At 38.5% G+C, this 25,103-nt stretch overlaps 1 protein-coding gene across 4 annotated transcripts in view; it reads left to right on the top strand.

The window, feature by feature from the left end:
- The window catches only part of adcyap1r1a (adenylate cyclase activating polypeptide 1a (pituitary) receptor type I), a 75,668-nt gene that overhangs the window by 34,052 nt on the left and 16,513 nt on the right, over positions 1 to 25,103 (top strand). For all 4 annotated transcript variants that reach the window (XM_022678723.2, XM_022678722.2, XM_022678725.2 and 1 more), the window contains exons 4-8: positions 16,136 to 16,243; positions 16,976 to 17,076; positions 19,345 to 19,442; positions 19,774 to 19,906; positions 24,279 to 24,432. In XM_022678723.2, coding sequence (XP_022534444.2) covers positions 16,136 to 16,243; positions 16,976 to 17,076; positions 19,345 to 19,442; positions 19,774 to 19,906; positions 24,279 to 24,432 — 594 coding nt within the window. The remainder of the gene's footprint in view (positions 1 to 16,135; positions 16,244 to 16,975; positions 17,077 to 19,344; positions 19,443 to 19,773; positions 19,907 to 24,278; positions 24,433 to 25,103) is intronic.

Below are 25,103 nucleotides of genomic sequence, written 5' to 3'. Positions count from 1 at the left end.
ATCGAGAGAAAGAAAAAGAGAGAGAGAGATGATTGTAATAAGGAGACACAGAGATATATTAATAGAGATAGATAGATAGATAGATAGATAGATAGATAGATAGATAGATAGATAGATAGATAGATAGATAGAGGTAGGGTAGAGAGATTATTAGAGGGAAAGATAGAGAGATATATAGAGAAAGTGATGGATAGAGAAAAGAGAAATAAGAAATAGAGATAGTGGGATAGAGGGTGAAAGAGACACAGAGAGATAGTAAAATAGATAGTTATTGAAAGAGAGAGAGAAAGAGACTGAGAGAGAGAGAGTGACACTAAGAGAGAGAAAGAGAGAGAGAAAGAGAGAGAGAGATAGAGAGAAAGAAAACAGACAGGGAGTAAAATAGAGATGAAGAGAGACAAGTAGTAGGAAGAGAAGGAACAAATCGAACAAGAATGAGAGAAAGAAAACATTGAAATAGTAGAGAGAGAAAAATAAAGAGGGGGAGAGAGAAATAGAGATATAAAGAAAGAGAAGGATTGTGATAAAGAGATACAGAGAAATATTAATAGTGGTAGAAGTAGTGATAAAGAAAGAATTAGAGAGAAAAGGATAGAGATATGTAGAGAAAAAAAGAATAATAAGGAAAATGATGGGTAGAGAGAGAGAGAGTAAAAAGAAGAATAAGAGATCAAGAGATAGAAAAAAGAAAGAGAGAGATGATTGTAATAAAGAGACACATATAGATTATAGATTATTAGATATTAATAGAGATAGAGATAGGATAGAGAGATATATAGAGAAAGTGATGGGTAGAGAAAAGAGAGATAAGAAATAGAGATAGTGGGATAGAGGTTGAAAGAGACACGGAGAGATAGTAAAATAGATAGTTATAGAAAGCGAGAGAGAGAAAAAGAGAGAGAGAGAGAGAGAGAGAGAGTGTGTGACTCATGGCTCTGGCAGCCTGAAGGCCACTCTGGCTAATTCAGACTGTTTAGAGCAGAAAATAATAGATTTTAAAGGGGGTAAAACAGCTTGAGCTCTTACCAATTAATATGTGTGTGTGTGTGTGTGTGTGTGTGTGTGTGTGTGTGTGTGTGTGTGTGTGTGTGTGTGTGTGTGTGTGTTTTATAAAGGGCATGCTTATGCTGCTGGGAAAGAACACTGAAGTTTTCAGGAAGCCGGATTGCCTACAGGCTTTAGCGCTTTAGCGTCGCTTTTTCTAAACCTGAGTTGTTGTTGTTTTTTTTAAGTTATTCATTTATTGGGTTTGCCCAACAGCTGCATTCTTTACTCCACCTGGAATAAATTCAGTTACTAAACATGAATCTGACTGTGCCATGCTAAAACCAGAGTACACTACTCAATATATTCACACACACAGTATAACAGCCTCACGCTTACTGAATTCTTAATGCATGTGGCAAACATACTTAGTATATTAGAATCTAATCTAATGAATAATTAAAATAAAACATAAAAATCCTTCCAGTAAATTCCAAATTAGGGCATTTGGAGGTGGAACTGGAATAACGCATTTGAAGTAACACAGTCAGAATAGCGCATTCGGAACAGAACAGAGGTGGAAAGTAATAAATTACATTTACTCACACTACTGTAATTGAGTAGATTTTATGAGTAATTCGTAATTTTTTATGTAGTTTTTAAAATGAGTAATTTTACTTTCACTCAGGTTCATTTTGACACAAGTAATTTACTTCACTACATTGAAAAACTCCCCGTTACTAAGTAACAAATGAAATGCTGGTGAATAAAAAAAAATGAATTTTGTTCTCCATGGCAGCGCAGCTGAACTTCTCCCAGCAGTGTTTATTACGGTTAGCGGGAGAGACACTGTGTGAATCAGCTGTGTATCCTGGGGTCTGTGCGCACGGCTCGGGGGAACCGGTGTTCTGTTGAGTTACTCTACTCATCGATATGTGCTTCTTTACAGCACTGAGCATGCGCCCACCAACAGCTTTTTGTATGATTTCATGTTTTTAATGATAATTCCTTAAGTTTTTATTGGGAACATTAAACAATCTGCTTGGATGTAAAAAAAACAAAAAAAAACAACAAAAAAACATGTAAATAGCAGTTAAAGCATAGCAATGGCAAGTTAAAAAAAATAATAATGACCTGTAAAACAATGAAAATACAGTTTATAGTCACCTATATTACCAAACATTTTAACTTTTTAACAGTAAAGAAAAAAATAGATCATAGAAATCTATGCCACTTGTTCTTGAAAATGTTTTATGGGGTGGTCTGAACAAATACTGCCTGAAAGGTCCAAATTATTATCTTGAATAATAGTTAATTAAAAATGATTAAATTTATGATTTGCATATTTTTTTTTACATTAAATAAATAAAAGTAACTATGTAACTTTTACTTAAAGTACATTTTAAATTGAGTACTTTTTTACTTTTACTTGAGTAGAATTTTAGCAAAGGAAAGGTACTTTTTCCACCTCGGGTGTCAATGGTAAAAATGAGTGAATTTTCCTAATTTAATGATTACCTGTTAGAGGTGAGGAACACTATTGCACTAAATATTGATTATATTGACAATACTTAGGAATTGAGTTCAATTGCATATTGTATTCACACTGCTTCTTAGGATTTTTTCAAATATCCTTTGGATAATTAAACATACAACGTGTCAATATGACCCAGGAACACCATTGCTGGTTACTTCTTCATTAAACGGGCAAAGGGGGGCAGTTGACCCCCTGTCAACCCCTCAAAACCACCCCACACTCAGAGTTCACCAGTGTTTAAATGCAGTGGAGCAGTTAAAAAATTGAAGAGCTTTGCGAGATCATCCACGCTGCAGCTTTAATTTAAAGCTGTAATGTATTTTTCTTCTGAGCTTCTTCTGAGCTCCTCTAAAACAGGCTCTATACAGCATGTCCTCTCTATTGATTCTCATTGCCTTATTTCCTTAAACTAGAACAGACTGCTCTGCCTCAGACAGGAAATCTTTCAGCTAGAAATAAAGCAGCCACATTAGCTACAGAAACCGAGAGAGAGAGAGAGATGCTCCCTCTTTCATTAAAGGATAAACAGGATGGACTCCCGTAACACTCCATTATGCATCCCAGTATAGACCAGCAGCAATAATAGACCACTGCCAGGCCTCATTACTGGGTTGCATCACACACTGCCATAAGTGGCTGCTGTCCTGGAGAGCGGAGCAGGGAAGCAGGCCAAGATAATATTAGAGTGTCCATTTTACACACGCTAAAACCAACTTCACCTCGTTTTGCCAAGTAATGGGACAGGAACTAGTATCCATGTGTCCCATCACTTTTATCACATCTATGGACCCTAAGCCAAAAACACTGTACTGGCCTGTGGGACATGTGTGTTTAACTCATATAGGTTAGTATATATAAAGTGTACTGAGTATAGATTAGTCTAGGATAGTATAGGTAGGATAAGGGTAATACATACAGATACAGGTAGGGTAGTAGTAGTATGGGGTAATATAGGATGAAAAGGGTAGTATAGGTTAGTAAAGGTATCCAGTAATATAGAAAATGTAGGATAGTATAGAGAGACGTTAATAGCTGCTGTCTACATCCCACCCAGCGCTAGCATTGGTGCTAATGCTAAAGAGGCTCTGTGTGAACTCTATTGGACTACCAGCGATCTGCAGAACAAACACCCAGACGGACTGTTTATTATCGCCGGAGATTTCAACCACGCAAATCTCAAGTCAGTGCTCCCTAAATTCCATCAACATGTGGACTTTGCAATGAGAGGAGCGAGCGCGCTGGATCTTGTTTACACAAACATCCCCAGTGCGTACCGGGCGGAGCCCCGCCCCCACCTCGCTTTCTCGGACCACATGTGTGTTTGGCTGACTCCAACATACACACCACTCATCAGACGCTCCAGACCAGTTCAGAAGCAGGTGAAAACCTGGCCGGCAGGCTCCATCTCTGCCCTTCAGGACTGTTTTGAGTGCACTGCATGGGACATGTTTAGGGAGGCTGCTACTGAAGGCGATTCTGTTGATTTGGAGGAGTATGCAGCATCAGTCACTGGCTACATCAGCAAGGGTATTGATGATGTCACTGTCTCCAAGACCATCACTACACGCCCAAAACAGAAGCCTTGGATGACTGCTGAGATACGTGCGCTGCTGAGGACCCGTGACTCCGCCTTCAGAGTGGGTGACAAGGTGGCCCTGAGGAAAGCGAGAGCCGACCTGTCAAGAGCCATCAGAGAGGCAAAGCGCGCACACGCCCAGAGAATCCACAGCCACTTCAAGGACACGGGTGATGCGCGGCGTATGTGGCAGGGCATCCAGGCAATCACCAACTACAGGACAATGCCACCGTCCTGTGAACGTGATGCCTCCCTCCCTGATGCCCTGAACAACTTTTATGCACGGTTTGAGGCACAAAACAACACGATGGCGAGAAAGACCATGCCCAAGTGCAGTGGATGTGAGGAACACTCTGCGCAGAGTCAACCCACGAAAAGCTGCAGGACCAGACAACATCCCCGGCAGAGTGCTCAGGGAGTGCGCAGATCTCACGGACATCTTCAACATCTCCCTGTGCAGCGCCACTGTCCCAAGGTGCCTCAAGTCCACCACCATCGTTCCCGTGCCGAAGAAGTCCACAGTGTCCTGCCTCAATGACTACCGTCCCGTTGCACTTACACCCATCATCATGAAGTGCTTCGAGAGGCTAGTCATGAGGAACATCAAGACACGACTGCCCTCTTCACTGGACCCCCTGCAGTTTGCGTATCGTCCCAATCGCTCCACGGACGATGCCATCACCACCACCCTTCATCTCCCTTCATCTCACCCACCTGGAGAAGAAGGACACTTACGTCAGAATGCTGTTTATAGACTTCAGTTCAGCCCCCTCTGCAACTGGATCCTGGACTTTCTGACGGGGAGACCCCAGTCAGTCCGGTTCGGGGGCAGCACCTCCAGCACCATCACACTGAACACTGGGGCCCCCCCAGGGCAGTGTCCCGAGTCCTCTGCTGTTCACCCTGCTGACTCATGACTGTGCTGCAAAACACAGTTCTAACAGCTTTATCAAGTTCGCCGATGATACAACCGTGCTGTGTCTCATCACCAAAGGCGACGAGTCAGCATACAGAGAGGAGGTGCAGCGGCTGACAGACTGGTGTACGGTCAACAACCTTCACCTGAATGTGGACAAGACAAAGGGAATGGTTGTTGACTTCAGGAGAGCACAACACACCCACTCTCCACTCAACATCGACGGGTCCTCTGTGGAGATTAAGAGCACCAAGTTCCTTGTTGTCCACTTAGCAGATAACCTCACCTGGACCCTGAACACCAGCTCTACAGCCAAGAAAGCCCAGCAGCATCTCTACTTCCTCCGGAAGCTGAGAAAGGCCCGTCTCCCTCCACCCATCCTCATACTCTTCTATAGAGGGACCATTGAGAGCATCCTGAGCAGCTGCATCACTGCCTGGTTTGGGACCTGCACCGTCTCTGACCGGAAGACCCTCCAGCGTATTGTGAGGACAGCTGAGAGGATCATCGGCGTCTCTCTCCCCTCCATCACGGACATTTACACCACCCGCAGCATCCGCAAAGCAACCAGCATTGTGAATGACCCCACCCATCCCTCACACGAACTGTTCTCCCTCCTGCCTTCGGGAAGAGGGTACCGCAGCATCCGGTCCAGCACGACCAGATTCTGCAACAGCTTCTACCCCCAAGCCATCAGACTCCTCAACTGCAGAGACTGAACTGATGGTTTTTCTGTACATGCACACACACTCTTACCCCACTTACCCCAGAAAATGGAAAGCACTTAAACCCCTACTACCTCACTGGACTCTATTGCACACTGTGTAATAGAGGTAATTACTACCTCACTGGTCTTTTTTGCACACTGCATAATTTGCACACTGTTTTGATATTTATTATTCTTTGTCTGTATTGTGTTTTATTGTCTGTCTGCACTTTTGTACTGTTGCACTATTGTTCTGTCTACACTGTGTTTATGTGCACCATGGTCCCTGGAGGAACGTTGTTTCGTTTCACTGTGTACTCTGTATATAGCTGAAATGACAATAAAAACCACTTTGACTTTGACTTTGACTTTGAATAGTATAGAGAGTATGAGGTAGTATAGAGATTATCTGGTAGTATAGAGAGTATAGGGTAGTGCAGGGAGTATAAGTTAGGACAGGGAGTATAGGAATTATAAAGTATTATAGGTTAGTATAGGGCAGTATTGGATTGTATGGAGAATATAAGGTATTACAGGGAGAATAAGATAGTATGGTGTTGTATAGGGAGTATAAGGTGTAAGTTGTGAGGCTTTATCTTGTGAGTGAGGCGGTGGGAATTATGGGAGTAAATTATGGATGTGGCATTTCATTTCCATGAAGTTTTAAAGGCATTTCAGACTGGAAATACATCATAGATGGCTAATATTATTACACACAGTGGGCAGCAGAACAGAGAGTGGTAATGATTGTGACCAGCGGCTTCTGGCTTAAACTGTCCATGCTAGCAGACAAGCCAATGACAATGCAGAAAACTCTACACACGTGCATATGCTAAAAACCATGGGACACAATACTAGCTCTTGTCCATTTACTGTTGGCATGTCATTGTAATGTTTTAAAGAAACAGTAGCATTAGCATAGGTTTATTCCATTAGATATACAGTAGACAGGTTGGAAAATGTATTAATGTAAGTCATGTATTAAAAACATAACAGATTCCAGCTTGTTTTGCTTCATAAACCCACACAAATGCCATAAGTGGAGTTCAGGGAAATAAAAACTGCAAGAAAAGGACGTGCAGCCCGAGTCCCATTCATTATCTCCCGTGATTCATGAGTGGGCGACTCTTCCGGACCACAGTTCATCGATCCAGGATCATATTTATGCTCCATATTTATATACGAGGCCTGAGCTGTGTTTTCATATAGAGATTTACTCAGTGTTTGTGCTGTATGTGTGTGTGTGTGTGTGTGTGTGTAGGAGTTTGTGGGGGCACAGACATGCAGAAACATGGCATCAGCTCCAATCCCGTTAAATGTGGATAAATTAAGCATTTTAAGCTCTCAAATCTGGGACAGCACACCCCCGTGGATTCAGGCCCCCGAGCCTGTGAAGCTATTTTATTACCGGTCAACAGGAGATCAATCCAATCACAGCGGATCAATCTAATCTATCGAAACACCTTTCTTTTAAATAATGCAATTCATTCATTCACACACTGTATATAAATGTGTTAATCATCTTTAACAGCTTTAAAGTCGTAATTTTAGCACTGTGACTATGAAGTCGTCTAACATTACATACACAGTTAAGGCAATATAATTTTAGTCATTTTAGTGTGGGAGGCTAAATCATGGCTAAATTGGAGCAGCCTGGTGGCCAATCTTCATTAATTGCACATTATTGCACCAGTAAGAGCAGAGTGTGAAGCTTCAATTAGCAGGATAAGAGCACAGTTTTACTCAAAATATTGCAATGCACACAACATTATGGGATTATGACATACCAGAGTTCAAAAGAGGACAAATTGTTGGTGCACGTCTTGCTGGAGCATCTGTGACCAAGACAGCAAGTCTTTGTGATGTATCAAGAGCCACGGTATCCAGGGTAATGTCAGTATACCACCAAGAAGAACCAACCACATCCAACAGGATTAACTGTGGACGCTGTAAGAGGAAGCTGTCTGAAAGGGATGTTCGGGTGCTAACCCGGATTGTATCCAAAAAGCATAAAACCACGGCTGATCAAATCACGGCAGAATTCAGTGTGCACCTCAACTCTACTGTTTCCACCAGAACTGTCCGTCACCACAATAAATTATTGTTATCTATCTAAGATGACCCACTGCCATTCTCCCACACTCACTCCATGACAGTCTGACACGACTACAAAGCAAAGTTTTTATTTATTGTTGTCAGTTTAACTCCAAAAGATGAAGATACATGGATAAACGGTCAGAACTGATTCAGGGGTATTTGTCCACATTATCGTCAACAGGGAGCATCAGGACAGAAGAAAGAAGACGCTACAACAGAAGAAGAATGAGTGTGTGTAAAGGAAAGCGTGTAGCGGCGTGTTGTAGTATTAGTCTCTATCGGCTGTGGAACGGTCTGACAGTCGGGGCGTGTGCAGTCCGCGGTTTGTCTCTGTCCCCTCCATCTTCCCTCGGCTGGTTTGGGCTGCTCTTATTTGCCCTTTAAGAGGTAATTGGCTTTGTGTCCAGGCTGCCAGACAGAGCAAAAACAGATTAGAGTGAAGAGAGGAGGGGGTGGCGTGTGCCACAAGGCAGACAGAACCAATCTACAGCTTTCTGCCACCACCAGACAGAGAGAGAGAAATAGATAGAAAGAAAGCAAGAGAGAAAGAAAGAGAGCGAGAGAGAGAGAAAGACAGATTTTATATATATATATATATATATATATATATATATATATATATGCATGCTATAACACAGATTTGTTAATTGTATGTTTTCGGCAACACTTTACAATCAACAGGTCACAAATAACAGTACTTGCAGCAATAATATTAAATTAATATTAATGGGTTTAAAGGAGAAGTCTGGTGTAAAATTAACTTTTTCTGTAGTAAAACAAACAAATAAAAGTACCTTTCATAAATAGTACACCTTCGTTCTCCCACAGCGTTCTGAGATCCAGAAATTTTTTTTTTGTCCAAACACCCTTCAGACTGGGTGATACGGGGCATAATTTACTCTGATAAATCACTTTTTACACCGTTACTCAAAGTAGCTCCACACCTCCTTACTAGAATCTGGAGAGCCCTGACATTTAAAACGAGGCATTAATAACTTAAAAAGTGCACAAGAAGCTTATTAAAAACCTCTGTTTACATCCTATAATGCTAGCTTCAGCTCCGAGCGCCGCCATCACTGTACTGATAATGACATAGACATGTACGGTACAGGCCAAAAGTTTGGACACACCTTCTCATTCAATGCGCCTTCTTTACTTTCATGACCGTTCACATAGACTCCCACTGAAGGCATCAAAACTATTATTGAACACATGTGGAGTTATGTACTTAACAAAAAATGACCTGGCCTCCTCAGTCAAGCCTGGATAACAGGGGAAATGCGATTTATCGGGGTAAATTAGTACATTATGCCCCGTGTCACCCAGTCTGAAGGGTGTTTGGAGTAACTGTTAAAATAATTGATACTAGATAATAAATTGTTTATTACAAAGAAAAGAAAAGTAATGACAAAATAGAAAAAAACGAGATAAACAAGCCATAGGAACAATGAAAACACAGAGACTATAAAATGAAATGAAAAAACTTAAGGCGGAGACAGAGAAACACAGGCCAAGGCCTGTGATATAGGGTTGTATATGGAATATAGGGTAATATAGGGTAGTAAATGAAATATAAGGTAATATAGGGTAGTATAGGGAACATAAGGTAATATAGGGTAGTATATGAAATATAAGGTAATATAGGGTAGTATAGGTAATATAGGGTAGTATATGGAATATAAGGTAATATAGGGTAGTATATGAAATATAAGGTAATATAGGGTAGTATAGGTAATATAGGGTAGTATATGGAATATAGGGTAATATAGGGTAGTATATGGAATATAGGGTAATATAGGGTAGTAAATGGAATATAGGGTAGTATATGTAATATAGGGTAATACAGGGTAGTATAGGAAAAATAGGTTAATGTAGAGTAGTATATGGAATATAAGGTAATATAGGGTAGTATAGGGAATATAGGGTAGTATATGGAATATAGGGTAATACAGGGTAGTATATGGAATATAAGGTAATATAGGGTAGTATATGGAATATAGGGTAATATAGGGTAGTATATGGAATATAGGGTAATACAGGGTAGTATATGGAATATAAGGTAATATAGGGTAGTATATGGAATATAGGGTAATATAGGGTAGTATATGGAATATAGGGTAATATAGGGTAGTATATGGAATATAGGGTAATATAGGGTAGTAAATGGAATATAGGGTAGTATATGTAATATAGGGTAATACAGGGTAGTATAGGAAAAATAGGTTAATGTAGAGTAGTATATGGAATATAAGGTAATATAGGGTAGTATAGGGAATATAGGGTAGTATATGGAATATAGGGTAATACAGGGTAGTATATGGAATATAAGGTAATATAGGGTAGTATAGGGAATATAGGGTAGTATATGGAATATAGGGTAATACAGGGTAGTATATGGAATATAAGGTAATATAGGGTAGTATAGGGAACATAGGGTAGTATATGGAATATAGGGTAATATAGGGTAGTATATGAAATATAAGGTAATATAGGGTAGTATATGGAATATAGGGTAATATAGGGTAGTATAGGGAACATAGGATAGTATATGGAATATAGGGTAATATAGGGTAGTATATGGAATATGGGGTAATACAGGGTAGTATATGAAATATAAGGTAATATAGGGTAGTATATGGAATATAAGGTAATATAGGGTAGTATATGAAATATAAGGTAATATAGGGTAGTATATGGAATATAAGGTAATATAGGGTAGTATATGAAATATAAGGTAATATAGGGTAGTATATGAAATATAAGGTAATATAGGGTAGTATATGAAATATAAGGTAATATAGGGTAGTATATGAAATATAAGGTAATATAGGGTAGTATATGGAATATAAGGTTAATATAGGGTAGTATATGAAATATAAGGTATATAGGGTAGTATAGGTAATATAGGGTAGTATATGAAATATAAGGTAATATAGGGTAGTATATGAAATATAAGGTAATATAGGGTAGTATATGGAATATAAGGTTAATATAGGGTAGTATATGAAATATAAGGTAATATAGGGTAGTATAGGTAATATAGGGTAGTATATGGAATATAAGGTAATATAGGGTAGTATATGAAATATAAGGTAATATAGGGTAGTATAGGTAATATAGGGTAGTATATGGAATATAAGGTAATATAGGGTAGTATATGAAATATAAGGTAATATAGGGTAGTATATGAAATATAAGGTAATATAGGGTAGTATAGGTAATATAGGGTAGTATATGGAATATAAGGTAATATAGGGTAGTATATGAAATATAAGGTAATATAGGGTAGTATAGGTAATATAGGGTAGTATATGGAATATAAGGTAATATAGGGTAGTATATGAAATATAAGGTAATATAGGGTAGTATAGGTAATATAGGGTAGTATATGGAATATAAGGTAATATAGGGTAGTATATGAAATATAAGGTAATATAGGGTAGTATATGAAATATAAGGTATATAGGGTAGTATAGGTAATATAGGGTAGTATATGAAATATAAGGTAATATAGGGTAGTATATGAAATATAAGGTAATATAGGGTAGTATATGGAATATAAGGTTAATATAGGGTAGTATATGAAATATAAGGTAATATAGGGTAGTATAGGTAATATAGGGTAGTATATGGAATATAAGGTAATATAGGGTAGTATATGGAATATAAGGTAATATAGGGTAATATATGCAATATGGGGTGTAGCACAGCATTGTTTCCCAGACCTGGAATTGAACCCCAGCTTCCCACATTGTATCTCATTGGCAGGCAGTGGTGTTATCCACGGCACCACACCAACCATTAGTCTTTTTCTCATTTTAGTTTTAATAATATGTTAGTCATATTATAACTTTTCCACATTGTCCTCGTGTAAAAAGAAGGTTTTGTGATATTTTTTTTAGTGTTTTTCAGGTGTTTAAGCTTTATTTTTTTTAAATGCACATTTTCATAATTCTCTAAAACAACGTAGTTTTTGTCCCCTTACAATGGAAGCACAGACCTTAATTCACCCTCACTCTCTAGCTCTTACCTGACTCCATCACTTCTGTCTTTGTTTCTGGTCTGAAACGTGACGATCGCCGGGTATTAGAGTAAATCTCGTAAATCAGAGATTACACGCTCGGGTGCTTTCGCTCCTGACTCTCTCTAATACTGATGATGGTGAGATCCAGGAAGCACCGTTCACATCCTAAAGCGAGCGACTGCACCCAGAGACAGGCGGAGGAGAGGCTGCAGCTGCCTAAACGGAGCTGTCATCAGCTTTCTGACACTACGCCGAGGCTTTGCTGGAGCGAGGATAATCACTGCGAGGTGCCAGAGGACGGCGGAGGAGTGGAATTGAATTCCCCCATCAGGGAACGCCGGCGTTGAGAATGTGATGGATTTTTTCGCCATGATCACGTATTGATCAGCTTCACCTCCAGGGTCAGGATGAGTCATGAGCAGATTGGGCAATGGAGGGTTGAGTCACAGCACCCCCAACCCCCCCTTCGGGCGAAGCGACTCCGAGTCTCGCCTTAAATGGAATTAATCTCCTGTATGTGACGTCATTGCCGGTTTTATGACCGGAATAATCACGTTGCCTTTATATATGTGCAGTTCTGGTAGAATATCTACAGCAGCCAGAGTTTAACTAAAGCACCAAGAAACACTAAATATATGTTCACATTAGTTCATGATAAGAATGTCTTTTCAGTGGCTCTCGTGTAGAATGTAAATATTTTAAAGGTTATTCTAGAGTTAAAATAAATTAATTGTACTTAATTGTGTAGAGTGATGTAGAGCAGGGTAGACTGAGTTAGAATGAAGTAGAGTGAGAAGAAGTGAGGTAGATCAAGGTGGAGTGAGGTAGACCAATAGAGAGCAAGCTAGCGTAAAGTAGAGTAAGTAAGACAGAGCGAAGTAGATCGAGGTAAGGTGAGGTACACCAAGCTAAGACCAGGTAGAGTGAGGTATAGTGTAAAAGAAAGAGCTAGTGTAAGGCAGACCGAGGTGGAGTTAGATGGAGTGAGGCAGAACGAGGTAGAGCAAGGTAGAGTGATGCTGACCAAGGAACAGTGAGGTACAGCACGATAGAGTGAGGTAGAACAAAACTGAGTGAGTTAGAATGAAGTAGAATGAGATGAAGTAAGGCAGATTGAGATGAGTGAGTGAGACAGGGTGAGGTAGATCGAGGTAAGGTGAGGTAGATCGAGGTAAGGTGAGGTAGATCGAGGTAAGGTGAGGTAGATCGAGGTATGGTGAGATAGAGTGAGGTAAGGTGAGGTAGATCGAGGTAAGGTGAGGTGGATCGAGGTAAGGTGAGGTTGAAAGAGGTAAGGTGAGGTGGATCGAGGTAAGGTGAGGTGGATCGAGGTAAGGTGAGGTTGAAAGAGGTAAGGTGAGGTAGATCGAGGTACGGTGAGGTGGATCGAGGTAAGGTGAGGTGGATCGAGGTAAGGTGAGGTGGATTGAGGTAAGGTGAGGTGGATTGAGGTAAGGTGAGGTAGATCGAGGTGAGGTGAGGTGGATCGAGGTAAGGTGAGGTAGATCGAGGTAAGGTGAGGTAGACTGAGGTAGGGTGAGGTAGAGCAAGATAAGCCAATGTAAAGTAATCTAAAGTGAACTAGAGCAAGGTACAGTAAGGCAGACTGAGATGCAGTGAGATAAAGCAAGGTAGATCGAGGTAAGGTGAGGTAGATTGAGGTAAGGTGGGGTAAATTGAGGTAGATTGAGGTAGATCGAGGTAAGGTGAGGTAGATTGAGGTAAGGTGAGGTAAGGTGAGGTAGATCGAGGTAAGGTGAGGTAGATCGAGGTAAGGTGAGGTAGAGTGAAGGTGAGGTAGATTGAGGCAAGGTGAGGTAGATTGAGGTAAGGTGAGGTAGATCGAGGTAAGGTGAGGTAGAGTGAAGGTGAGGTAGATTGAGGTAAGGTGAGGTAGATTGAGGTAAGGTGAGGTAGGTCGAGGTAAGGTGAGGTAGACTGAGGTAAGGTGAGGTAGTGCAATATAAGCCAATGTAAAGTAATCTAAAATGAGCTAGAGCAAGATAGAGTAAGGCAGACTGAGATGCAGTGAGATAAAGCCAGGTAGATTGAGGTAAGGTGAAGTAGATTGACGTAAGGCGAGGTAGATCGAGGTAAAGTGAGGTAGATGAGGTAAGGTGAGGCAGATGGAGGAAAGGTGAGGTAGAATGAGGTAAGGTGAGGTGGATCGAGGTAAGGTGAGGTAGATCGAGGTAAGGTGAGGTAGACTGAGGTAAGGTGAGGTAGAGCAAGATAAGCCAATGTAAAGTAATCTAAAGTGAACTAGAGCATGGTACAGTAAGGCAGACTGAGATGCAGTGAGATAAAGCAAGGTAGATAGAGGTAAGGTGAGGTAGATCGAGGTAAGGTGGGGTAAATTGAGGTAGATTGAGGTAGATCGAGGTAAGGTGAGGTAGATTGAGGTAAGGTGAGGTAGATCGAGGTAAGGTGAGGTAGAGTGAAGGTGAGGTAGATTGAGGTAAGGTGAGGTAGATTGAGGTAAGGTGAGGTAGATCGAGGTAAGGTGAGGTAGAGTGAAGGTGAGGTAGATTGAGGTAAGGTGAGGTAGATTGAGGTCAGGTGAGGTAGATCAAGGTAAGGTGAGGTAGACTGAGGTAAGGTGAGGTAGTGCAATATAAGCCAATGTAAAGTAATCTAAAATGAGCTAGAGCAAGATAGAGTAAGGCAGACTGAGATGCAGTGAGATAAAGCGAGGTAGATTGAGGTAAGGTGAGGTAGCTTGAGGTATGGCGAGTTAGATCGAGGTAAGGTGAGGTAGATCGAGGTAAGGTGAGGTAGATTGAGGTAAGGTGAGGTAGAGTGAGGTAAGGTGAGGTAGATTGAGGTAAGGTGAGGTAGATAGAGGTAAGGTGAGGTAGATTGAGGTAAGGTGAGGTAGAGTGAGGTAAGGTGAGGTAGATTGAGGTAAGGTGAGGTAGATCGAGGTAAGGTGAGGAAGATTGAGGTAAGGTGAGGTAGAGTGAGGTAAGGTGAGGTAGATTGAGGTAAGGTGAGGTAGAACGAGGTAAGGTGAGGTGGATCGAGGTAAGGTGAGGTAGATCGAGGTAAGGTGAGGTAGACTGAGGTAAGGTGAGGTAGAGCAAGATAAGCCAATGTAAAGTAATCTAAAGTGAACTAGAGCAAGGTACAGTAAGGCAGACTGAGATGCAGTGAGATAAAGCAAGGTAGATCGAGGTAAGGTGAGGTAGATCGAGGTAAGGTGGGGTAAATTGAGGTAGATCGAGGTAAGGTGAGGTAGATTGAGGTAAAGTGAGGTAAGGTGAGGTAGATCGAGGTAAGGTGAGGTAGATCGAGGTAAGGTGAGGTAGAGTGAAGGTGAGGTAGATCGAGGTAAGGTGAGGTAGAGTGAAGGTGAGGTAGATTGAGGTAAGGTGAGGTAGATTGAGGTAAGGTGAGGTAGATCGAGGTAAGGTGAGGTAGACTGAGGTAAGGTGAGGTAGAGCAAGATAAGCCAATGTAAAGTAATCTAAAATGAGCTAGAGCAAGATAGAGTAAGGCAGACTGAGATGCAGTGAGATAAAGTGAGGTAGATTGAGGTAAGGTGAGGTAGATTGAGGTAAGGTGAGGTAGATCGAGGTAAGGTGAGGTAGATTGAGGTAAGGTGAGGTAAGGTGAGGTAGATCGAGGTAAGGTGAGGTAGATCGAGGTAAGGTGAGGTAGAGTGAAGGTGAGGTAGATTGAGGTAAGGTGAGGTAGATTGAGGTAAGGTGAGGTAGATCGAGGTAAGGTGAGGTAGAGTGAAGGTGAGGTAGATTGAGGTAAGGTGAGGTAGATTGAGGTAAGGTGAGGTAGATCGAGGTAAGGTGAGGTAGACTGAGGTAAGGTGAGGTAGAGCAAGATAAGCCAATGTAAAGTAATCTAAAATGAGCTAGAGCAAGATAGAGTAGGGCAGACTGAGATGCAGTGAGATAAAGCGAGGTAGATTGAGGTATACACCTTAAGTTGAGTAAAACAGAACTCAGTGTTGCTTTTTTATATATTTACTGATTAATAATCCTTAGGTTTAACGAAAAAGGTGTAGAATTAAAGTCTTCTTTTAAAGAAACCCATGAAATATGACGCTTTTATGTGAATTATTTATTTTTTTAGGCTTTGTGATGTGAAGAATCATGCTGTTCTTGGTGTCTCTTGAAAAGAAAGATGAAGGGACAGAACTCATGAAGATGCCTCTGTAGAAAATTGCTCCTGACAGCTTTAAAAGTGGTTGATAAATGAGGAGTATTAGGAGATGACTGGCCCTTGGCGTTGTGGTGTTCTGATATTCTCCAGTAAATGATTTGTGTTGTGTCCCACAGGCTGCGCTTGGGAGTGGGATAACCTGACATGCTGGCAGGCTGCCAGCGTGGGAGAGATAGTGGTGGTCAGCTGCCCTGAGCTCTTCGAGTTCACCAGCACTGAGGAAGGTGGGTCGCTTTTTAATTTGTGTTAATTTATTGTAACTTTTTAATGATGATTATGGCTTACAGCCAATGAAAACCCAAAAATCAGTGTTTTAGAAAATTAGAATATTATATAAGACCAGCTGGTATTTTTGGCAGTGTGGGCAGTGTGCCAAGTCCTGCTGGAAAATGAAATCCGCATTCGAAAACAACACTGCACTGACTTTAGAGTTGATAATAAAACACAGTGGATCAACACCAGCAGATGACATGATTCTTTATCCAAATCATCACTGATTGGTGGAAACTTCACACTAGACCTCGAGCAGCTTGGCCTGTGTGTCTCTCCACTCTTCCTCCAGACTCTGCTCCCTTGATTTTCTAAATGAAATGTAAAATGTACTGATGATCAGTGATGGTTTCGAGAGTCATGTCTGTCATCTGCTGGTGTTGATCCACTGTGTTTTATTATCAAGTCTAAAGTCAGTGCAGTTTTGTTTTCCCACAAAATCTTACAGCACTTCATGCTTCCCTCTGCTACTGACAACATTTATGAAGATGAGGATTTCATTTTCCAGCAGGACTTGGCACACTGCCCACACTGCCAAAAGTACCAATTGGTCTTATATTATATTACTTTTTTTTTTTAAACTGACTTTTGGGTTTTCATTGGGTTTTCATTGGCATCCAACAATCCAAAAATGGTTAGTAGAATGTTTTCTGTCCTTAAAACATTCCTAACTCTTTTTTTTTTAGGTCTTGGGAAGATCAGCAGGAACTGTACTGAGGACGGTTGGTCGGAACCGTATCCACATTATGTGGACGCCTGTCTCTCTGAAGAGAACGGAACCAAACCTGTAAGCAACCCGTGCAAACAAAAAAAATATATATATATATATACTGTATATTACTATCCTCTTTTCACCCTGTTCTTCAATACTCAGGACTCCACAGTAGGGAAATATTATTATTTAATATAATTATTATTTGGGTGGTGGATATTCGATACTCAGCAATGCAGTGATTAACGCTGATTAGCATAGTGGTGGTGTATGAGGTGTTAGTGAGTGGATCAGATACAGCAGTGCTGCTGGAGTTTTTAAACGCCTCATTTTCACAGCTGGACTGAACATATTTCACTGACAGCGTTCTGTAGTCAGCGTCCTGTAGGAAGCATCCTGTGATCTCTGATGAAGGGCTAGAGGATGACCAACACAAACTGTTGTGCAGCAACAAATACTTTATTTAGTATAAAAGCATATAGAAAAACAGGGAATGATTAGCTAGTTAGCCTGCATGCTAGCATAGACCATGTGTCGTAGCATTAGCAGTGCACAAACATGCATATAAAAGTTTTAATACTGGTTACTAGCAACATATTGTAATGCACAGTTGTTGTTAATAGATTTGGGGACATATATAGAGCAATTTAGAGTGTTATGATGTACAAAAGGGAAGAGGCAGGGCAGGGGGGAGGAAATATAATAGGGGGAATACAGGCAAACATAAGGATAAGAATTTTGGGGAACTCTGTTACACATGCTAATCAGTGCTAATCACTGCAGTGCTGAGAATCAAAGATGGAACAGGGTGGAAGGAGGATTGATTGCATGTATATGATTAAAGGGTAACACTTTACATTAAGTGTTGACGAACTAACATATATTAATGCTTTAGTTTCCATGAATAAGACATGAGGTAATACATTAACAATTTAACAATGCTTAGGTAATGTTAATTAAACACGGAACTAAAGCATTAATTAATATTATTTTCTGTAAACAAGTAACAACTGCTCTTCTTGTCATTTGCTAATGTGCTGCAGCTATGCATACAGTCATTGTTAAATATTTATTAATAAAATATTGGTTATAAATATATTTGGCTGTGATAACACTTATGCAGTGGTTGCCAGTTAACTAATAAAATATTATATATTTTACATTTTTACTTCTATTGGAAATTGGACATCTCTACCTAGTTTGAATTATTTCAATTTCACTTTACATCAGGCATATTGATTTTACTGAACAGAGCGGTCTGTATAAGTGCTTAGTAATGTTTAACAGATGTTAATAATGCTTAACAAAGCCATTATTGGTTAATCTCGGTTTATATTTACAATTTCTACATGTAAGCTTGAATTCCAACAAAAATGTCAGCGCACACTCACACACATATATGTGCATATATATGAACATATATATGCACATATATGTATGTCGCCTTGCTTTGCCAAACACTCACACAAAGCAATCCAGACTGTTTTCATACAGAGTTCCCCAATGGTGGAACAAACTACCTTCCACTACCAGATCAGGAGAATCTCTCGCTATCTTTAATAAACTCCTGAAGACAGAGCTCTTCAAAGAGCACTTACTCTCCTAACACCTCTAACTAACTACCTTCCACTACCAGATCAGGAGAATCTCTCGCTATCTTTAAGAAACTCCTGAAGACAGAGCTCTTCAAAGAGCTCTTACTCTCCTAACACCTCTAACACACTAACTACTTCTAACCCCATTTCCTTCTTCCCCTCCTTCACTTCTCTATCCCTTTATTTCCCTTCGACCTCCTTTAAGCCCATCTAAAATGGTTTATCTTAATTCCTATTACTTTTGTACTTGACTTTTGTAAGTCGCTTTGGACAAAAGCGTCTGCCAAATGTAATGTAATGTAATGTAATGTAATGCATAACTGCAGTACACAAGCAAATGACAAGCAAATCTAAAAAGAAGATGAACTAATGCAGCTGTTACTTGTTTACCCAACATTAGTAAAGTATATAATAATACAGCATTTTATTTATTGTCCATCTTAACAAATGATACACTTGTAATGTGAAAGTAACATTAATAAATGCTGTAATTCTATGTTTAACTAACATTACCTAAGCATTGTTAATGTATTACCTCATGTCTTATTCATGGTAACTAATGCATTAATTTATGTTAGTTAGTCAACACTTAATGTAAAGTGTTAACGATTAATGTTAATATATATATATATATATATATATATATATATATATATATATATATATATATATATATATATATATATATATATAAGATAAATGAAGAAGTGTATTTAGATATGTGTTGTATGTTTTCTCTCTCCTACAGGATATGTACTATGCGTCAGTGAAGGCTCTGTACACAGTGGGCTACAGCACCTCGCTGGTGTCCCTCACCACCGCTATGGCCATCCTCTGCAGGTTCAGGTCAGTCCTAACAGCCCAGTGTCCAGTAATCACACCTCATATACAGCAGATACAGGGGGCTACCGGCGCAGGGGTCCGCTCCATTTCAGCTCCCGTTTCCTGCTTTGGAAATTGAATTTGGTGCTGCCGTTTGGAGCAGGCCCGATTTTTCCCCGTGCTGATTTAATTCTGCTGGTTGTAGCTGGAGCTGCAATGAAATGGGCTCTGACCCCTGTGGAGAGTTCTTATGCTGCTGCTGATATTCCTCTGTACTCTTCTTAGATCCTCTCCACAGTGTGTGTAATCTAACACGTTAATTCCTGCTTCATTATCTCCTCCGTGGCTTTGACAGGAAGCTGCACTGCACCAGGAACTTCATCCACATGAACCTGTTTGTGTCGTTCATCCTGCGGGCCATCTCCGTCTTCATTAAAGACGGGGTGCTGTACGCCGAGGAGGACAGTGACCACTGCTTTGTGCACACTGTGAGTCCCCCCCCCCCACTTATACACAGATATATATGTGTTCACACATAAAACTGAGATTCTGCTCCCTTTTTAAAATATATTTCTGTCCACACAGAGACAAAACGGCATGCATGAGCTTTTTAAAGTCCTGTAGGGGGTAATAGAACCTCATAAATCAAAACATTGTGAATGCAATGGTACATTACATATACGTTAATTGGTAGCATAGAAACAGCATAGTATAGTATAGTATAGTATAGTATAGTATAGTATAGTAAAGAAAATAATAGTTTAACATGGCATAACTGCATAGTATAGCCTAGTACAGTGCAGTACAGAGTAGTATAGTATAGTACAGTATAGTAAGGAAAAGAATAGTATAGCATAGCATAACAGCATAGTATAGCATAGTTCAGTGCAGTACAGAATAGAATATTACAATATATAATAGTATATGTAGTAAAGAAAAGCGTAGAATTGCATAGCATAGTATTGTGTAGAATAGTAAAAAAAGAATAGTATAGTATAGTATAGCATAGGATAGAATAACATAGTGTAGTATGCAGTAGTATAGCATAGAGTAACAGCATAGTATAGTATACAATAGTATAGTATACAATAGTATAGTTATCATAGTATACACTAGTATAGTTTGTATAAAGTAGGGTAGTTTACAATAGTATAGTTAGTATAATATACACTAGTATAGTTTGAGCAGTATTGTATAGTTTACAATAGATCAGTTCAGTATTGATTATTATTTTATAGTTTAGTATAGTATTGTATACAATAGTAAAGTATACAATAGTATAGTTATTATAGTATACACTAGTATAGTTTGCATAGAGTAGGATAGTTTACAATAGTATGGTTAGTATAATATACACTAGTATAGGTTTGAGTAGTATTGTATAGTTTCCAATAGCATAGTATAGTTCAGTATAGATTATTAATTTGTAGTTCAGTATAGTATAGTATACAATAGTATAGTTATCATATTATACACTAGTATAGTTTGTAAAGAATAGGATAGTTTACAATAGTATAGTTAGTATAATATACACTAGTATAGTTTGAGCAGAATTGTATAATATGAAATAGATAGTATAGTATACAATAGTATAGTACAGTATAGTTTACAATAGCATAGTATAGTTCAGTATAGATTATTATTTTATAGTTCAGTATAGTATTGTATAGTATAGTTTACAATAGTATATTATAGTATAGTATAGTTCAGTATAGATTATTATTGTATAGTTCAGTATAGTATTGTATAGTATAGTTTACAATAGTATATTATAGTATAGGATAGTTCACTATAGTATAGTGTAGTATAGTTACAAGAGTATAGTATAGTGTAGTGTAGTGTAGTATAGTATACAATAGTATAGTTTGTATAGAGTAGGATAGTTTACAATAGTATAGTTGGTATAATATACACTAGTATAGTTTGAATAGTATTGTATAGTTTACAATAGATAGTATAGTATAGTATACAATAGTATAGTACAGTATAATTTACAATAGCATAGTATAGTTCAGTATAGATTATTATTTTATAGTTCAGTATAGTATTGTATAGTATAGTTTACAATAGTATATTATTGTATAGGATAGTTCACTATAGTATAGTGTAGTATAGTTACAAGAGTATAGTATAGTATAGTGTAGTGTAGTGTAGTATAGTATACAATAGTATAGTTGTCATAGTATACACTAGTATACTTTGTATAGAGTAGGATAGTTTACAATAGTATAGTTGGTATAATATACACTAGTATAGTTTGAATAGTATTGTATAGTTTACAATAGATAGTATAGTATAGTATACAATAGTATAGTACAGTATAATTTACAATAGCATAGTATAGTTCAGTATAGATTATTATTTTATAGTTCAGTATAGTATTGTATAGTATAGTTTACAATAGTATATTATTGTATAGGATAGTTCACTATAGTATAGTGTAGTATAGTTACAAGAGTATAGTATAGTATAGTGTAGTGTAGTGTAGTATAGTATACAATAGTATAGTTGTCATAGTATACACTAGTATACTTTGTATAGAGTAGGATAGTTTACAATAGTATAGTTGGTATAATATACACTAGTATAGTTTGAATAGTATTGTATAGTTTACAATAGATAGTATAGTATAGTATACAATAGTATAGTACAGTATAGTTTACAATAGCATAGTATAGTTCAGTATAGATTATTATTTTATAGTTCAGTATAGTATTGTTTAGTATAGTTTACAATAGTATATTATAGTATAGGATAGTTCACTATAGTATAGTGTAGTATAGTTACAAGAGTATAGTATAGTATAGTTCAGTATAGATTATTATTTTATAGTTCAGTATAGTATTGTATAGTATAGTTTACCATAGTATATTATAGTGTAGTATAGGATAGTTCACTATAGTATAGTGTAGTATAGTTTACAATAGTATAGTATAGTATAGTATAGTATAGTATAGTATAGTATGGTATATGCGTATGCATTAAGCACTACTCTCTAGGACAGACAGACAGTCTTTTAGCTCAAACTTGTTGAGTAAACCTGATGATTGGGTCAGATTTAAATGGAGCCAAATTCAATAGAACTCTTCATTATTTTGCTGTATGTTAAATTCTTTGTAAAACTGAGTTAAATTAAAACAGATTGTAACTAATGCTTCATTCAGAGTAGAAAATACTGTGTTCTGTATAAACTGAGAGCTGAATCTGAACATAACGGTTCTTTAGGTCCATTTACATCATAAAGTCGCAGAGCAGAGCTCTGGTCTGAGATCAGCGCCGGCCCCCGCCTGAGTCTGACAAACAGCTCTAATTAACATTACAGCGGTGGAGTTCAGCAGGCCAGGGAAATATTCCATTAGTGCTGCATTACCATGTCAATACCTGCTCAGCTCCGCACGTGCTCAGTATATACCTGATCCAGGGCTAAGAGTCCGGCCTGGAGACCAATCACAGAGCGTCCTGATGACATCACTTGGCCTCTAATTGGATCAGGGGGTAATTAATGTGCATTATAAATGATTACATTGTGGAGGCTATTATAGTGCGCTGTTACAGTGAATGGGGAGCTGGACTTGTGCATTTTGGGTTGTTGCGCTGGTGAATCTTGATTAGGGATGGGATTAGGGATGTCCAGTCTTGTCCATTAAGTCTTGTCCATGTAGCTGCATGATTTTCACAATCTTAAAAAGATGTTTTTGATCTTCAAGGATTTAAATATCATTGCTCTCCAATTGAATGGAAGTATCTCCAAAACAATAACTTTACAGGGGAGCGATAAAACATTCTTAACTTTCAATGGAATCAATGTAAAAAATAATTTTGGAAATTCATCAAGAAATATTGTCAGTGTAAGAGACAATTTGTATGTTCAAATTATGTAGTAAACTAAAAATCGACAAAAATGAAGATGCTTGGTTTTCATTAGACAGTGACAATATAGATTATGGGGCACAGATGGTTGTTCTTCAGAGGGTACCTATTAATAAAAGCTGAAGTGGAGGTGGATCATGGAACATGACAATGACCCAAAACATTTCAATAAATCCATCAAGGAATAATGGATATTCAGTTTGCCTGGCAAGCTCCTATCGTAAAATCATAGAAGCTAAGAAAGAATAGATTTCAGAAACATTTCAGTAAATCCATCAAGGAATAAGGAATAATCATTTTGCCTGGCAAGCTCACCATCATAGAATCATTGAAGCTGAAGTGGAGGTGGACCATGCCACATGACAATGACCCAAAAAATTTCAGTAAATCCCATAAAGAATGGAATTTAACTTGGAATTCTGCTTGAAGGATTGGGGAAAAGTTCTCCTAAAGTTCTCCTAAATTCTCCCCCTCGCTGGGGGTTCTGTATTCTGTATTTTCTATGTTTAATGTTTTGCCTGATTCTTTGTCCTGTGATCATGTTTCTATAAAGCTGCTTTGTGACAACATTAGTTGTAAAACACGTTATACAAATAAATTTGATTTGATTAATGTTTTTTAGGAATTATGGGATTGGGTGGTTTTTAGGGAAAGTGTCACTTTGATTTTTACTTTTAGAAGCCACACAAGGTAAATTTTATTTGTATCTCCTAAATTGTTTCATTGTCTGCATTGAACATCAGCATTGTGAGATGAGATTTCCAATTCAAAAGAGGAAACATTCACCAATATCTCTATGAAACTGATTTGGGGTTTTGGAGTTTTAGCTGGAGCTTAAGTGGAGGTGGATCATGCAACATGACAATGACCCAGAATATTTCAGTATATCCATAAAGAAATGGAATTCAGCTTGAAGGATTTGGTTTGATTGCTTTTTCAGTATTTATACTTTTTTTATTAATTTTACTTATTGTGAATTCCTACCTCTAGGTGGCTTGTAAAGCAGTGATGGTGTTCTTCCACTACTGCGTGATGTCCAATTACTTCTGGCTCTTCATCGAGGGCCTGTATCTCTTCACGCTGCTGGTGGAAACGTTCTTTCCAGAGAGGAGATACTTCTACTGGTACACCATTATCGGCTGGGGTAGGCTGTTCCATGTTAACTGATGGTTTTTGCAATAAAAATACACATGTATTATGGGGTTAATTTAAAAAAAGGTAGCATAATAGTCCCAGCAGGATATGGTATAGATAGTGGCTAGTGAAGGTCAGTATCCTCAGCTGAGATGCACAAAAGCGCCATGCTGTTAAGATATGAACGCACCAAAGTCAGAGCTCACCTGCCTCCTAAAGGGAATGACAACTGGCACACTGATTGGTTTATTTTACGTTACACCCATGATTAATTAACAGAATTAGTACATGACTTTTGTGTCATGTGACACAATACAAGTTTCTGGCATGTTCTTCAGACTGTTTGATGTTTTCATTCGGTAATACTGTAAAATGTTGTCGAAAACACAGCTTTTTTCACTGTTTAAACACCTTCAAAGGACGGACTCTTCATTCTTCATTTTGAAGATTGCACTGGCTGTGTCACTTCTGAAAACATCCCTTCATACATCTATAGAGTGGACTCACATGGTTGCCTGGCAACCACTTTCAAGCGCCCCATAAATCATAGATTGCAGCAGCCAGTTGTCTTCTCTGTGTGGCTTCTTCTTTTCTTGTATTCAATCAAAAAATAAAAAAAAAACATTAATAAAATTTTTTTATTAATAACAGTATTTACAACAGTCAAAAGCATAAAAAATA

This window comes from Astyanax mexicanus, chromosome 4 (genome assembly GCF_023375975.1).
Source record: "Astyanax mexicanus isolate ESR-SI-001 chromosome 4, AstMex3_surface, whole genome shotgun sequence".
Classification (NCBI taxonomy): domain Eukaryota; kingdom Metazoa; phylum Chordata; class Actinopteri; order Characiformes; family Acestrorhamphidae; genus Astyanax; species Astyanax mexicanus.
This window is presented reverse-complemented; position numbering and strand designations above follow the sequence as displayed.